This window comes from Aphelocoma coerulescens, chromosome 2 (assembly GCF_041296385.1).
Source record: "Aphelocoma coerulescens isolate FSJ_1873_10779 chromosome 2, UR_Acoe_1.0, whole genome shotgun sequence".
Classification (NCBI taxonomy): Eukaryota; Metazoa; Chordata; class Aves; order Passeriformes; family Corvidae; genus Aphelocoma; species Aphelocoma coerulescens.
In genome coordinates, this window is record NC_091015.1 from 14,611,953 (window position 1) to 14,628,576 (window position 16,624).

General features: G+C 45.6%; 1 protein-coding gene across 2 annotated transcripts in view; it reads left to right on the forward strand.

Annotated features, from left to right (window-relative positions):
- Positions 1–3,108, forward strand: part of KIF5B (kinesin family member 5B) — a 35,819-nt gene extending 32,711 nt beyond the window's left edge. For both annotated transcript variants that reach the window (XM_069006516.1, XM_069006514.1), the window contains exon 26: positions 535–3,108. In XM_069006516.1, coding sequence (XP_068862617.1) covers positions 535–541 — 7 coding nt within the window. In that variant the 3' untranslated portion in view covers positions 542–3,108. The remainder of the gene's footprint in view (positions 1–534) is intronic.
- The last annotated feature ends 13,516 nt before the right edge of the window (positions 3,109–16,624 follow it).

Here is a 16,624-nt window from a genome sequence, read left to right on the forward strand (position 1 = left end):
TTCATTAGCTGACTGACTTATCCAAGCTTTCTCTCCAGTTCAGAGAAAACTGGGTTGTAGTACTAGGCAGGGTACCTGGTTCTGTTCAGTAATGTCTCTTAGTAAATAAAGAGGTTGAACTGAAGGGTACTTCAACTTTGAATAACTTTTAGCTTGAATGACCAAGGAGTTGCCACTAGCCAGGAAAAGCAGCAACAGTCATGGGAAATGGAGCTGGGCTATAAGTGGTTTCTGTCTGTAATGGTTTTTTTTATTTACTTTTTAAATTATTTATTTTTAATTATTTATTATTATTGCAGTCGAGATTGCATACCCTGTCAGTTTGTCGTGCTGTAAATTTGTTCGTAGCAGACAGCATTGCTTAAATGCTTTGTGTTGTGTAATTTCTTATTTTAAAGTGGATGTTTCATTAGCACTTACCTGAGTGGTTTAAGAACTGGGCTCTTAAAGGCCATGTAAATAGTGACATGGTCTACTGTAAATGTAAATAACTTTGCTTTTTTGGCCTAACTTTGGTTTTTTTCTCATTTTCAGTTGCTGAAAAGTAAATGCAGCATGAGGAGGATTGGATATTGTGTAGAGGGAGTCATTCCATGACAATAATCTCTCCTTTTGGGGACTGTAGGATTATTTTTTGAAAATTGTATAAATTATACCTGGCCTGTACAGCTCTTCCCCCTTCTACAAATTCTGCTAACTGATTCCCAAAAAAAACCAACTAGAGTGCAATTTTGGCGTCTTGAAAAATGACATGTTACTTAAAGTGTAGCTCTGCTTATTACACAGTTTGTCTTTCATGTCTTAAATTTAGTCTGCACTGTGCCAAGCTGAATGTACATTGAGAAAATCTTAGTTCAAATTTTCTAGCTTAATTTGTGTACATCTTATTGTCTTAGGGAATGTGCAACAGTGTTTAAGTATACTTTCATTTTTGTCACTTCATATAACACTACATGTCCCACTGAATTAGGGCAGCACTCTACATTACAGTTTTCTTTTGGAATGCTGCATCGAGCATTGGAACTGACTGTGTCTGTACAGTGTGAGGATCCTGAGGTGCTTAGGACGGCTGCCACGAGGCACCGCGCGCGACACCACCGCCCTAAAGGGTTCAGTACGAGCAAGGCTGTGCAGCTGCTCTCTCACGGAATGCCCGGTGACCGGGTGACTTAGAATTAAATACTGTACAGTAATAAGAGTAAACCTGAGTTTACAAAAAAGACTTTGGCAATGGATGATCCCATCTGTCCTGTTCCTGATTCTGCACACAGTACAGTCTGGTGGAGTGAAAACATTCTGCTTCATTCTGATGAGCCTGTCTGTCCATTTGTCTGTATCTATGACGGTTCACTTTTGCTATTTGTAATAGTGAAATGAGGGCAATCTAAAATGTAACTTTATATTCCACTACATACAGTACTGGAATTTTTGGCTAAAATTCTGATTTTCAATTTTAAAAAGCCTTTTTCAACAACAGGCCAATGCATTCAGATACGTAAATAAAGGACACAACTTTTTAAAACGGATGTATCCAGAAATGCCAGAGGCATGTGTTTAAAATAACAATAAAAGAAATAAAAGTGCTACCCTGAATTGTATTTGTAATCCATTTGTAAGTAGGTATATGAAATGTCCAAAGTAGTAGTTGTTGAATATTTTTCTTCTCTTTGCAATAAAGTCCTGTAAAGTGGCTAACAAAATGAAATGTGGGGGTTTGATTATTTTTGTTTTGGTTTGGTTTTTTTTTTGTTTTGAGCTCCGGTATTCTCACTGAGCTGAATCTGGGGTTTAAACTTTTATAGTGTAATTTACTTAACTTATTGATAGGGTTTAGCCACTATAATTTTTAGAACAGCCTTCTGTATAGAAACTAGTTACCAGGTCTTTAAGAAAGAAGGAACTTAGTATTGCTGGAAGAATTCAATGGGTTTTTCAGACCTGGTTGATACAACTTTTTGTTCTGGCTTGAGTTTTTTGCTGGGTATTCAGTTATTGTGGAAACAGTAGAAACTCTATGACTGTTCAGAGAGCAAGTCACTTTCAATTTTTATATTTTAAAATAGGCAAAATATTTATATTATGATGGAGTATAGTCAAATTTTAGACCTTGAACCACTTTTTTTCTATATCTACAGTAGTCTGAATTTTTAATAGTTTGATTTTTCAAGTTTGATTGTATCAGTTGGAAATCCCACTATTTTGGAGTTTTCAGCTTTTAAGACAGTTTTTTTTTAAGGCCGCCAAACACTCCAAACTTGCAGTTGTTTTAGAGCACAGTTGAAGGCAGCATACTGAGGAAAAAAAAAGAAACAACAAAATATTTTTAATTAAATTTCTCATCAAGGAATCAGCACTGACCATTATCTTTCTCAATGTTAACTACAGGTTTTCAGGCCTTCATTTGTCAATGTGCAATCATAGAAACAAAACAACACACTCAAATGAAGCAGGATTTTTTTTCTCATGCCTGTGAATGGGGGTTTCATTCCTGTAGGTAATTGTCATGGGTTTTGGTGCTGAAAATTGCTGTGTTTAAAAAATTAGATTGAATAGTAACTAGTGTGTAGCTCAGTGTACATCACCTTTTTATATTTAAACCTTTTTTTTATTTTAAACCTTTTATGAAGTTTACCAAGAACTGCCTCTTAAAATGTAAAAGAAGAGAAAAACACACAACTTCCTTTGCTTTCTGGTTTGGCTGTCATAGGTCAGCCAGACAGGACAATTACTGTATTTTGTAAATTAAAATATTCAGTCTATACAGGGAATGTTCAACACTGCTATTTCAACTTGGAGTCTTTGAATGGTTCTTAATTTTATGTTCCTCTAGATCATATTTTTAAAAGATGGTTTAGGATAGGAACTTGGTGAAATAATATTTATTTCTGGTGAACAACTAAATTATTTACATAACTTAAATGCTGACTCACTACTGTGTGTAACTCTAAATTTGACATGAGGACAAGTCTACCTGTGGAATCTGATTTAACTTCAGTACACTTAAGATGCATTAAAACAATTGGTTTGGGGAAGACGCCATATAGTTTTAACTTACCTGCATGCTGTAAATGTATTTGTGTTTAAATAAAGAGGAGAAAAATCTTTGAACTTCTCTGTGCATTTATTCCATTTATTATCTCTGCATGTGGTTTTAAAATTTAAATAATCTCCATATACTCTTTTTCATTTGGTTGGCTTCACGACCCGTTTTCTCCTTCTAAATTGTGATCACTTGATGTCTCCACCCTCTTAAGCCTGTGTTAGTACAAGTAAGCTTTCCCACACAGAAATCTGGATATTTAAGTTTTAGTCTTCAGAAGACTGTTTATGACAGAAAAAACCACACCCACACAAAACTCTGAAACCAAACAAAACAGAAACACCCCCCCAGCTGATGCTTATGGAAATTGGTTGCAGCCATGGTGCATCAGACTTTCAACCCCTGCAGTCTGGGATTACTTTGACTTTTCTGAACTCTCTCTAGTTCATAAATGTGCCAGTAGCCATGGCTTCTCTTAGTTGCATATGGTTTGGTTTGTGTTTTTGTTGTTTTGTTTTTAACATCAACTTCCACCCTATCCATCTTGGATAGATGAAAAAGAATTGAAAGAATTCTCCCATGATAAGACACAGACATTCTTTCTCTGAGAGTTCCTCTTTTACTCCAAGTAGCTGTTTTGTTTCCAGTGTACTGATCGCTGCCTAATATTCACCTGCTTTTCAAAAAAAAAGACCTGAAAAATGCCCAAATCATCACCAACAAACCCAACCATTCTGTTCTTAAGGTGTGTCTATGTTTTGGTCTTAGCTGTGATGGGTAGTTAGATATGTAAGATTATTGCTGCATCCTGTTCATCACGGTTTGGGTTTTTAATGGGTGCATTCTAGAGTAAGCTGAAGCAGGGTTAGAATCAGCGACACTTTTTTCTTTCCAAGGACAGAAGGAGATTCAGAACTAGAGGAGATTGCTGTAATTCAGGCCTGCTCACAGTCAAGGAAGCAGAGATGCACTTGCATTCTCCACTTGCATTCTCCATGAAAGCTTTGAAATGAAGCAGTATAGAATCTGATCAAGGGTTTGGGTACACAGTGTGCATTTGATTTTGTTCCTGAGCAACTTAAAGTCCATTTTTAAAGACTTTCTAAGATGACACTGCATTGATCTGTTTGGGATGCACGAAGAGTGTGACACGGTGCCAGATTTATGGGCTGCCCAGGAACAGTCAAATGTGATGCAGCAATCTTCTCCAGGTGTGGTGTGTTGTGCTTGGGGCACTCCTGAGTCTGGTGTCAGTTGTCTGTATGGCGATGCTCAAAGTTCTCCTTTTATCCACATGCCCCAGAATCTGTGTAAACTTGGTTGGAAAGGAATTACCATGAGTTACCACTTGCTTTGTGAACCTCTCTTTTTTAAACTTGGTGTCTGCTGATTTGGTGACCCCTCATTCTGGTTGAGACAGATTAATCCATTTCCAGTATTTCTGTGCCATCTAGATGTTTGTAGGCTTCTTTTCCTTTCCAGGGACTCATTTTCCTTTACCAGTATCTGTAATAGTTGATTCTACTTTTTCTGAGTGCTATTGAACTGATGTTTTTTATGGAGCAGTTATGCAAGGCTGCAATCAACTTCTGGATAATTTCCACAGAAAAAGATTTAGCTAGATCTATAGAGCTTTGATATATAAATATATACATATATATATAAAGCATAAAGGAGGTCATGATTTAAGTCTGCCAGTACAGTTATGTAAAAGCAAAGATCTCGGGAGAAACTGCATCTGTAAAACTGTTCTGCAGTGAGCTGATCTATACTGTAAAATATTCCCTAGTGTGCCCTGTTAACAGAAGACGGCACGGTCACAGTGCTCCCTTTTGAATGCATCTCTGTATCCGCTAGGGGATGATCAACTCAGACCTTTTTAATTGCAGACAACCACTAAGGGATGCTCAGAAAGGAAAGTAAATCTTTCGCACTGAAGTTTCTTATGAGCAATGGAATGGTCCAAAATTACTTTCAAAAGTGAGCAAAAAATACTACTGCATCTCTGCCAGCGAAAAGCTGTGGTTACCTGCACTGTCAAACTGATAAGGAATTCATTGGCTGGCCTAAGTGACTTCCACCTTGAATGCACCAAGAAATTGTAACACCCATTTAGGGAGTGTCAAAATGAATCCCTATTTAACGTGTGCTATGTGCAAAACTGCCACTTAAGTACGTGTTAAGGACGTAATACAACCTCACTAAATGACACAGAAAACACCTCTGGAAGATGATTGCTGAGGACTGATGGGTACGTCAGAATTTTTGCCTGGGGAGTTTTGAGCTCCTGAGTCTCCCTGAACTCCCTACAGGGCTGTTGATTGTTTTATCTTTAACCAGCCCTTGCTGGGGGGGAATGCAGGGAGGGCAATTTGAGCCGCTGACTCCTTTGAGTGTTTCATTGCGAAAGCTGAAGGGGCAGAGGGTACCACTCAAGTCAACTGCGCTGTCCAATGTAATGGCTGGAGGAAGAGTTACCTGAAGAAGGAAAATACAGTACAAAAGAAAAGAGCCTACTTAGCCTATTTGCATTTGAAAGGGAAAGTAAGAGGCTAATGAATATAAAGGGAAATCTGAGGCATTGCATAGCCAGGCGCGGCGTATCAGCACCCTGGGATGTCTTGCAGGCTGTTCTCTGCGCGGTGTGGGCACGCCGGTGTTGTGGGACGGAGTTAAATCCATCGACTCTCTCCACCTCCAGTACCAAGGGAAGTGTTGATATGTACCTGCAGCAAGGAGAGCAGCATAACCCACATTCTCCGCGTTCCAGAATCCACAAAACTGGGCGTGGACACGACTCGGAGGTGCCCCCGGGTGCGTGTTAAAGAGAACTCTTTCCACAGCTCCTCTTGTGAGGAACAAATGCCTGGGAACCCCTGTCCTCTAAGTCAGCTAAGGTGTCTCCTACAGTAGGAGATAAATACACTTCACAGCTGATAACAGCGTATTGAAGATACCTGTGAACCCACTTGCTGTTTCAGTGGATTCTTGATTCGGCTTTTTAAGGCGCAGCCTTAAAAAGTAAAGGTAAATTATCTCAGTAAAGTGTAAATGTCGGCGTTATCCCGTCTGCTTATCACCTGCGTCAACAGGCCCGGTTCCGATCAGCCGAGGGTGTTGTGCTGCCAGGACAGATGTTTTAAGTGATCACTCAGCATCCTATAAACAAGCCAGTATTTGGAGGGTATTTTGTGATGATCTTCCCTGAGAGGGTGTAAATGATTCTTTAAATGCTTTTACTGCAGGAAATACCCTTCAGCAGAAACCAGGACAGAGCTTCGTCTGCTGCCCAGCAAGGCTCGATTCAGCCACAGCTCAGTTCGAGACCTCTCTGTGCCTGCAGCAGCCTGGTGACCGTGGTGCCCGGGGCTGGTTTGCAGGGGGGGCAGCAGCAGGGTGACCCTCTTTCCTGCTGCTGAGGGAAGCTGCTGTAGGAGAGGCTATCCTCTCACACTTGCTTGGTGGGTTGTCTTGCAGAGGCAGTGCAGCTCCTGCTGCTCACACGCGGTCAGAGCGAGTCCTGGCCCTATCACCACCAGACTCAGCCCCTGCCGCCTTCCCCTTCAGACTGCAGAGCTCCCCTTTGCCCACCTCGGGTGTGTCCTGTCCCTGTGCCGGCGGAAGGGATGAGCTGCCTGCTTTTCCTGAAAGATACTGGTATTGCTGCTTTCCTCTCGAACATGAGGCCGTGTGCTCAGGGTTACACAACAGGAGAGGAGCTGAGCCACAGGACATGGAGAGGAAGGAATACAGGCCAGGCTGTGGGGGATAATAAAGGTTTTGGGTTTGGTATGTGACACTTTTCTAGGTCTGAGGCTCAGCTCGACCTCAGGCCAAATGAATGATGAGTTCCTCCACTGCCAGGGCTGAGGTTATCCTCCCTGCCCAGCAAAGGACTGTTTTGATGATGAGCCTACCAGGTCGTGATGAAGTGTAAGTCACGCTTTGTTATCTCACTACTCGGGGCACTAAAACCAGAATTGTCCTCCTGGGGCTGAAAATCCAGCGGTGCTGAGCTAGTGAGGGACAGCCAGCACTAAGCTGGCCCCTGCACGAATCTCTCCCGGCCATGAGAGAGTTCGGGGGGCGATGTGGCCTCGTGCGCCGGGTCAGTGATCCAGGGATCCCCGCTCCCTCCCGTGGCCCGGGCCTCTGTTCCGCCGTCAGCGCGGAATCCCGGGTGTCAGCCGGGCCCCGGATCCCTTCGGGAGGTGACCCCGTTCGGCGCCAGGGGGCGCGCGGGGCTGCCCGGTGCATTCCCGCGGGATCGCGCTCGGTTCCCGGCGCTCGGCACCGCCGCGGCAATCCCGGCTCGGAGCGGCCGCGCACGGCCCGCGGCTCCCGGCACCGCTGCCCACCCGCCTGGGCTGCTGGGTCCCTCTGCCCGCCGGCAGCCGCGGCCGTGCTGCTCCTTCCCACTGAGCTGCCCAGGATTGAATCCTGGCGTTAAAACACTGGGAAAAGCCGCGCGTTATGTTTCTGAATAAGTACCAGAATGTTCTCCTGGGCATGTTCCACTCTTTGTTTAAACCACATTTTTAACAGGAAGATACTTGAAAATGTCGCAAATTTTGGTTTCTTTATTCGAACTGCAAGATTAATGGTATGAATTAGTGGCAGAAAGTCAGACCTGTGCAGTGGGTGAATCATTATCAAATCCACTCATAGGTGAAGCGTGAGACGTTTTTGTATTTTTCTCTCATTTCCAGCTGACTTGTCTCCATTGATCCACAGACACCTGAGCAGCATGAGAGAGGTGGGAAGAGTCATTCCTGATGAGAAATGGATTTTTTCCCCCCAAGCTCATTATTGTAGAGGACTGTCAGTTTCCCTTGGCAGCCTGTACAATGGGCTTGCTCCCTAATAAATGCAGATAGCATTAAATTAATGTTTCATTCCCACGGTGACAAACAGTGGCATCCAGTTCCAGCGCAGGATAATTCAATCACAATATGGCAGCAGACATGGACCTCACCTGTTATGGGCTAATCAGAGATGCAGTGTTCAAATTGAACTCCAAGCATCCATGAACGTGGAGTGAGTTTATTAACCTTTATTAGCTGGTGAAAATGAGCTGGGAAGTGGGAAACGAGAGAATATGAATAAAAAAGGGGAAAAAAAAGAAAAAGATCCAAAATGCATAAGAATAAGCATAAAAGCGTGAATCAAATCTAATAAAAATTTTCCTTCTACTCTTCACCTAAGTGCAGGAGCTGTCAGGGGAGGGGAACTGTATCCACAACTGACTGCAGGTGTGTAAGCATATGTGGAGATGAAGAAAAAGATCCTTGGTTCATATGCTTGGCTGATAAAGCTGGTAGAAGCTATGCTGGCAGCCTGGGAAAGGATGGAGTTTGGCTTTGTCCTGTTCTTGGTCAGAGTTTGGGACAAAGCAAGGCTGAGGAGGAGACCCAGAGATATTTGGAAACTGTTTCACGAAAGAGCTTCAGTAGAGAAGAGCAGATACCCACTGCAGGGAGACTCCAAGGGCCAGTGAAGGGTGAGCAGAGCCCCTCAGCACCCTGCCATGGTGCTGGGAAGGGAGCTGCTGGCCCTCAGGCAAGAATTCCTCTCTGCTACTCCTCTGCTGCCTTCCTTCCTTCCTGCTGATGTGCTGATGCATGGCTGGTGGGCCTTCATTGGACCTGACCGTGAATGCATCTTGCTTTTGGAGTTACAGTACATATGGGAAAACACTCCAGAGGGAAGTGGATACTGAGGTTTTTGAGACAACTTGCAAAGAAGAAGAGATGTTGCAAGGACAGGAAATTCAGCCTTCACTTTTACAACATGCCCCGGGATTTTGTTCTGCACATCAGCAGTTCTGCAGGAGGGAAAGGACCAGTGGCAGCCTCTGAAAACACAGGGTTCCCCTTTCACTTGTGCTCAGCTTTCTGGGCTGTGTGTTTCTGAAAGGCTATTTTGGTGCATATGTTCTCAGTGAGAGAAATGCTTCAGTTAGTGCTTGGCATAAAATCTTATGGGTGCTAGTTGCTTTTTACTTTCCATCAGATTAGATATTTAAAAGCATCTCATTTGTGTCCCCTAGAATTAGTCTGAAGATTCTCATCACGCTTGGTTTTTTATTAATGAAAGCTCTTGGAGGCACATCTGGCATATTTTATTGATCATAATCTCATGACTGGAAGCTCATCTTGGTAGCTATAGCAACAGAACTTTTTTTTTTTTTTCAAACGTCAACATAGCTCCACAAAAAGTGGAATAAGGGGGAAGCAGAACATTTAAATTACTAGACAGCTAATAACTCCTTCTTCTGTAATAACTCCTTCTTCTGTAACAGTTCTGAGATTTCTGATTTGATACAGTAAATAATGGATAGGAACTAAATCTTTTGATGACTACATCTGCTGTGGAAGCTTGTGAAAGCAGAATAGTATGGATGGATGTGGTGTCTCAAGAGTCTTTTTTTGCTGGTTGTCCATTGCTCCCATCCTCTGTTGGGGGGCAGGGATCATGAGCAGGCTGAGGGCACAGACCACGGAGGAGCAGCAGTACAGAGCATGTATTTGCAGCCCTCCCTCTGCCACCCAGTCGGGCAGGGGTCTCAAACACTGCCCACAGCAACAGGGCTCACTCCTGCTCTCAGGGGAAAGAGGCACTCCCAAAATGTGCCTGGGGGTTAAGATGAAATGATACAGACTGAAATTATAACCTTCTGTAAGTGTGCTCTGATGCCTAAAGACTCCTGTGAGGTTGGCACCACCAAGTTGTTCTTATCAGAGCTCTCCTCCTGTGTGTCTACTCAGGCACAAGTGGGACCTGCAGGTAACCTGTGGGATGGCTCTTCCCTCTGCTTGCAGCTCCAGTGTTTGGCTCTGAGAGTATTCCTAGCAGTGTTTCTTCATCCTGCCTTACAGCAGCATCCTGCTAGCACTTGAAAATGGTGATGCTGGGACAGCCAAAGAAAGCAGTGGGTGGATTCTGTTGCCTCCCTTGCTTTCCCTTAGGGCTTTCCAGCAAGGCAAGTGCAGAACCACCCTCAGCCTCCAGCCAGAGCAGAAAGTCAGATCCAGCTGTGGCTGCCTGACTTCTTCAGGTCTGCAAGAAGCTACATATGGGTATAACCAGTATTTATAAAAAATTTCTAGACATTCAAACCTCCACATCATCATTTCAGCAGTTGAAAAAAACAGGCCTTTGGAAGTGCTGGAGAGCACAGCCCTGAGAAAATTGCAGAGGGTGAAGGGCAGACTCCTTTCCTGGGGCTGCAAATGCTGCCAGGTAGGGGCTGGAAACTGTTTCCACCAGCTCCGTGGCCGGTGAGCAGGGCAAAACCCTTTGGTGTCCTTAACTTGTTTGCCAATTGCTGATTGCATTCCCCAAGTCCCACTCCTGTGTGGAAATTTCCTGGGCCACACAGCCTCAGGCAGCAGGGCTGAGGTTCTTGGCAGCACCCTACAGGGCCTAGATGATGATGATGGAAATCAAACTCACAGCTGGCAGGCAAGTCATCCAGGGCCTCTGCTGCTCTAAATATCACCTATTTGAACCCCCTTCTGCACAGTCATCTCCTCAGCCCCAGCAGCAACTCAGCATGAGACTGTCTGTGCAGACACCCTTTTCACCCAAGAAACTGTATAGATCACCCTTTCCAAACCCAGCGTGGGTTGGGTTTGGGGGGTTTTTTGCATCATCTCTTCTGGGTTATGTTAAAGCTCCACGCAGCCCAGAGCTGCGGGCGGTGCAGATGTCTGGGGCCAAGGCGGGTGCCACTGCCGCCCCGGCGTTTTCCCCGTGCAGACGATGCAGCCGCTCATGCGTGTTAATCCCAGCGCCAGGTCACTGCGCGGGAACAAGGCGAGGATTGTTCCTCTGGAGCTGGCGAAGAGCAGGAACGCAAGGCACGGGGAGGGGAGAGAAAAGCTGCGCCGCCCCATCGCGGACATGGCAGAGGGTGAGCTGTGTTTCCGGTTTTCCGTGGGGAATGCCAAGGGCTGGTCGCTGCAAGGGATGCTGGAATCGATGCTGAGACCTCGTTGCTGCTGAATGAAAGGGTGACTTGGTGCGGGTTGGCGCTGACTTGGCGAAACACGTTTCCCCTGAGCTGCACCCATGGAGCACCCTGGGAGAGGAGATAACTATCGGGAAAATATGCGGCTACGGTGCTGCCAGGGATTTGACACAGCAAAATATTTGTGCTGTTGTGGGTTTCTGCTGGTTGGAGTGCACTTCCCTGCTGGGACAGGTCCCTCAGTGCTTTAACACTTAGAAATTCGGGGAGGTGATGCCAGGGGGAAGCACCAATCTGCCATGTGGTTAAGTGTCAGGTTTTTGCGTGCTAGCTCAAAGAGAGCCCGGAGGTGTAGCCACAACCCGACTGCACTAGGGCAGGCACACACACACACACACACAGAGAAGCGCAGGCACACGGGGTGCGCTCCTCACCCGAGGGGCTGTCCCTGAACAGGGTGTGAAAGGACGCAGGCAGAGGCAAAGAAGGGAGAGAGGGGAGACTCTCTGTGTAAGCTCCATACAGAAGGTTTATTGAGGTGAAACAATGCTGGGAGGAGACAGAGAGCGGAGGATGTGACAAGGGTCCAGGGGTTTTATAGTGGGGATAGGAAAGGCAGGGATAAGGGACACTTGACAGGAGGCAGGGTTGAGGGCGAGGGAACCAATGGGAATAACACAAAGGAGGGATTTTGGGAAGGAACCAATGGGGTGTCGAGTACAACAGAACTTTCTAGAATTAATACATATTAACTTAGGGGAAATGAATATTAACAAACTTATACATAAAACAGGAAGGGGGAAACGTGAAGCTATCACATAAAAATATGTAAACTGCGGAACCGCGGGATTATGGGCTCTCACCCTAACCAGGAGTGAGGCATTCAGCTTCGGGGCCTGACCACCACAGCCTGGTGTCTGTTGGATCTTCAGGGGACAGGGTGGCCATGGCCACTTGCATTGCTGCAGTTAACGGTGGGCCCGTGAGGTTTTGCTTCCAGTTCAGCCAGTCACGTGCACCACTGTGAAGAGTCTGCACTTTTCTATGGTGAGAGCAAATGTGGAAGGATAAGGTATGTCCATAAGAGCAGACAAAGCCAGTGTGCCTGAAGAGAATTTCAAAGACAAAATGGCTCATGTAGTTGGGGAAAGTTGAGGGGGCTTCTTCAGAAAATGAGTGTGGTGGTGTACTTCAAAGGAATAAAGGTGTATGGAGTGTTTCTTTCCTCATTTTAATTTCTTCCCCTGCCTTTACATTTCCTGAATGCTATCCTGGGAAAAGTCTTTCACCTTAAGCAAAGGTTTTGTTGCATTAGCATGGCTGAGGGCCTCTGACAGAGCAGAGCTGGAAGAGTTGCCTGGTGCTACTACTAGCAGTGGGTGGCATCACTGACAGGATCTTCAACAGAAACCTGAGCATCCCCTGGGAAGTTTTGAACTTATACAGACCTCAGATATTTTAAAAGACATTAATGAGGCCACCTTTTGTTTTAATTCCTATTGTGTCTTTATAGCTGTGCAGATTGCCCACCACCCACTTATATCTAAGAGGAGCCTCAGACAAAATCATAACCCAAAATTTAGGTGTATCACAGCAACCTGCCCTGACCCAGTAGGGCTCTAGTTCTCTTATCTCTTGCTTTTCCACACTTGCAGGCATCAAAGTCCCTACCCTATCTGTCACCTCCCAGGACACCACAGCAGGGGAGTGGGGAGGTGCTGACCCCTCATGCACCCAGATTACGGCTTGGTGGCCAGGAATGTGCTGCAGGCAACATTACAGGTTACAGTACTTGGTATTCAGCATTTTCAGGAGTCAGGATGGGAAAGGACTTTCCAACCTCTGCTGATGAGCGGTGACCTCTAGGCCAGAGACTCACATTTATGGACTCCATGCAAAAGCAGAAAACTTCCACCAGAGGAGCTGAGAGAGCAACAAGAACTTGCAACTGCCCTTGGGCAGAGGAAGGGCCGGGGTTCCCATGTCTTGGGTATTTTAACCACAAAAAAACTACTAAACCAGTGGGCAAATGTAGCAGCAATGAAAACCAAACCCAGAAGCTAAATGAACTGGAACAGAAAGTAATGACTCATGTATGGTGTATGGGTCTACACAGAATTTCCTACGCTCACTTCCCATATACCTTCAAAAAGCTGAAAAACCTCCCTTTTGGTTTTGTTTTTGTTTTGGTTTTTTTAAGTTTAGTTTAGAAAGAATATTTGCAAAAAAACTATTGTTTAAGCTCTCATGAGGAGCAGGGCTGGGCTCTACCCTCCTCAGCAGCTATTCCAGCACCTGCCTGGGGCACACTGCACTCCCTGCACTGGCTTTTCATCTTGTGGATATTTACCTATCTCCTTTGCATCCCCTGTGTAGTTGGGATATTATGAATGCTAGTCAAAAAGTTAAATATCACAGGGTGGTATTGCAGCTTAAATCATTCCTGTGACTCTGGTCTGTGCTTGCAGCTAGTTGTGTGTGATGATTGTTGCAGGATTGTTTTCCAGGCTTGGAGCCTGTAAATGCCAGCTAGAGAAGGAGAGCAGGGAAATAAATTTAGCTGAGGAGTTAGGTTTATCTTCTGTACATGTTACTGATATGATCATTTGTATTTGACTCAGCCAGCATTCATTTAGTACACAGGCATTAACAAACACTCATTAAAGTCAGGCAGAAGCTGACTGCTGCCTAATACACCAAACACCCCAGGCTACTCGTAGCACTACAGAATGATTGCACTATTTATTCAGGTATATATATATGTATATATATAAACACATATGTATGTACACACAAAGGTGTATAGATGCATGCATGTGCATGTATGCTTGGATTTCTTATTCCTTGAGACTTATGTTCTGCTGATCCTTCAATACAGAGACATCCCTGTGGATGCTCTCCAGTTGAAATGACCTCACTCAGTTTACACCACGAGTGTGGGGTGAGGCAGGGCTGTTCTCACTGTCAGTGCAGCCCCGGCCCACGCAGCCTGAAGTCAGCAGCAACCCCACCAGTGCCTGGGTGACTGTGGCTGGAGTTCCTCCCACTCCAGGGAGCAGAGCAGCTGTAGATGAGCATCCCTCTGGAAGGTGGGAAGGGAGCAGCTACTCTGCCCCAGCAGGGCATTAGCTGCATAAACCAACTTGGTGCAGACTGGGCTTGGTACCAAGTGTCAGAAGAGCTCACATTTTATTTAGTGTGTCTGTTTCCAAGGCAGAGCCTGAGCTGGCTGCAGTCCTGCATTGAGAGCTCTTTGCTGCCCACTCCACGGGGCACAGTGAGTGTTCCCCAAGAAACAAAACTACCCTGAAATTGCAGTGTCTCTCCTAAAACTGTGGTCTCACCACCAGTGCTGGCAGCAGCAACCCACCAGCTCCTCCTGCCAGGGCAGACCGAGGGGGCAACTTGCTGTCAGGGACCAGCAGTGGCTGCTGCACTTCTGCACCAGGGCATGGGGTAGGCAGCTGCTTTGTGGCACCTCTCTTTCTGCACAAGCACCCCCAGAGGATCAGTAAAGTGGAAGATCTTGTCCAGCACTCTGATTTACTTGGAAAAAGATATGTCACTAAATATTGACTCATTCTGCAATGACACTAATACTTTCCAAACAGCTGCAGGTCTCTCCTACCCTCTGAAATATTCTTGTAGGGGAATGACGTGGAATATGTTCCCCTCTGAAATGTTATTTTCATTTGATGTGTGTTCTAATGTGTGTGCAATACTGTCAGTGAGATTGTCTGTCACGTGCTGAAGACTCTGTGCAATTTGTTTCTCTAATGGCACTTCTTACTGCTGAACATTTTAAACTATTTTTTTAAAAGCAGACAAATAAATATTGGGAAAGTATTGCTTGAAACAGAGAAAGCAGCTCCTGTGGGAAAACCGTTTTTATTGTTTTTGGTTTATGGAACTCTTCACAGAGGTCAGACTGCTTTTCTGTGTAAAGATTGCACATGGGGGTACAGAATGATTTTTCGAGTCTCACAGTGTGTTAGTAGCAGAGGTACAATGTCATTAATTAAGCATTAAATAATTAATGTTAATAACTAAGATGCTGATGGAAGGGATGAGGTGGCAGGGCTGTGTTCAGACTAAAGCTCCTTGCTCCTGGTCTGCCTCTCAAACTGCTCCAAAGCAGATGCACACAACATCTTGCCTCCGCCTGTGCACTTCAGCTGCCCTGACTGAGCTCCACCCTGACCTTCCCTTGCAAAGAAGAGCAGGCTTTTGCCCACAGGGAAAGGAATATTAAATGAAAACAAAATGAAAACAAAACCAACCCCCAAACCTCAGGACTGGGCATTCTGCTTTGAAGGGAAGCAGGTTGCTCACCCTCTGCCTGGTGACTCACATCCTTGGTGGCTGTGAGGAGCAGCCGTGGCATGACCCAGAACCAGGATGTTGATGGATGCCACGGGCAGCCACAGACACGTTTAGAGGGAATGGGAAACTGGGGTAGCACGGCAGTGGCACACATGGCCCTTCCTGTCACAGACAGGCACACCCCAGGCTCGGCACACGCAGGGGCACTGCCTGTGCTTTGCAGGCGCTTTTTGAGCACCTCTGACTCTTTGCCACAGCATCCAGAGTGTCACCTGTGCTGGAGCCATGGCCTCAATGGCTGATGGCTCAGAAGGTCCAGAGGTGCAGGAGGGGTGAGCGGGAGGTGTCCAGCAGGGAGGTGCAGTGACTCCATGGAGGGTCCTGCAGCTCCCGGGTGCCAAGGAGCTGCCCCAGGCAGGTGTGAGTGCCCCAGCTGCCACAGTCCTGCCTGGAAAGAGCCTCGCTGCTCCTCCTTAAAAATTAGGAAATGAGCTTGTGTGAAGAAGTATTATTTACAGTCATATTTCAGTAGGTACACCTCCAAGCTGGCTGTGATGCCAGGAAAGATGTGAGGTTAACAAGTCAGGGCGTCAAAACCTGCTCTTCCTATTTGATGAAAGAATTTATGAATTTCACCCTCACACTGTGACTTGGGGATGGACCTCCATCTGGCCCTCAGCCTTTTGCTGGCACTACTTGCCTAAGATTCATTGCAATTTTATACTTCTTGAATGACTGGCTTGGGTAGAGCAAATCTCTGATATGTTCCTACCAACCCTGAGTGTGTGAACCAGATGAAGTACAGAAGCACTCTCCAGGACAACAGTAATTAGCTGCAACTTCTGAACCAAAATGCATAATTAATGCTATGTCACATACTGAGTATCAGTCATGCAATGAAAGGGTTGTGATGGCAATTAGAAATTCCTGAGTTTTAGGGCCAGTGCTGTGTCAAAAATCCTGCTCAACTTGTACAAATTGTCTGGGCAGTATCAAGCCTTTGTGCAGCATCAGGCTGAGGGACTGCTTACACCTCAGAGGAACCCTGTTGTAGCTCTATCTCCAAAGAAATGGCAGCTCCTCTGTCCTGAAGCACATTTCTGGGTGATAGAGTAACCCTGAGCCCAGGCAAGAGCCAGCTCTCTCCCTGCAAAAAGGGAATATTGAAGGCACTCCTGCTTACTTTTTCTTTTTTGAAGTCTCCTCCTACACAACCACAAAGAGCTCCCTCCCTCTCCTATGAGCTTTTCCCATTCCGTGGAGTGTGGGGAATGGCCATGCCACGGCCC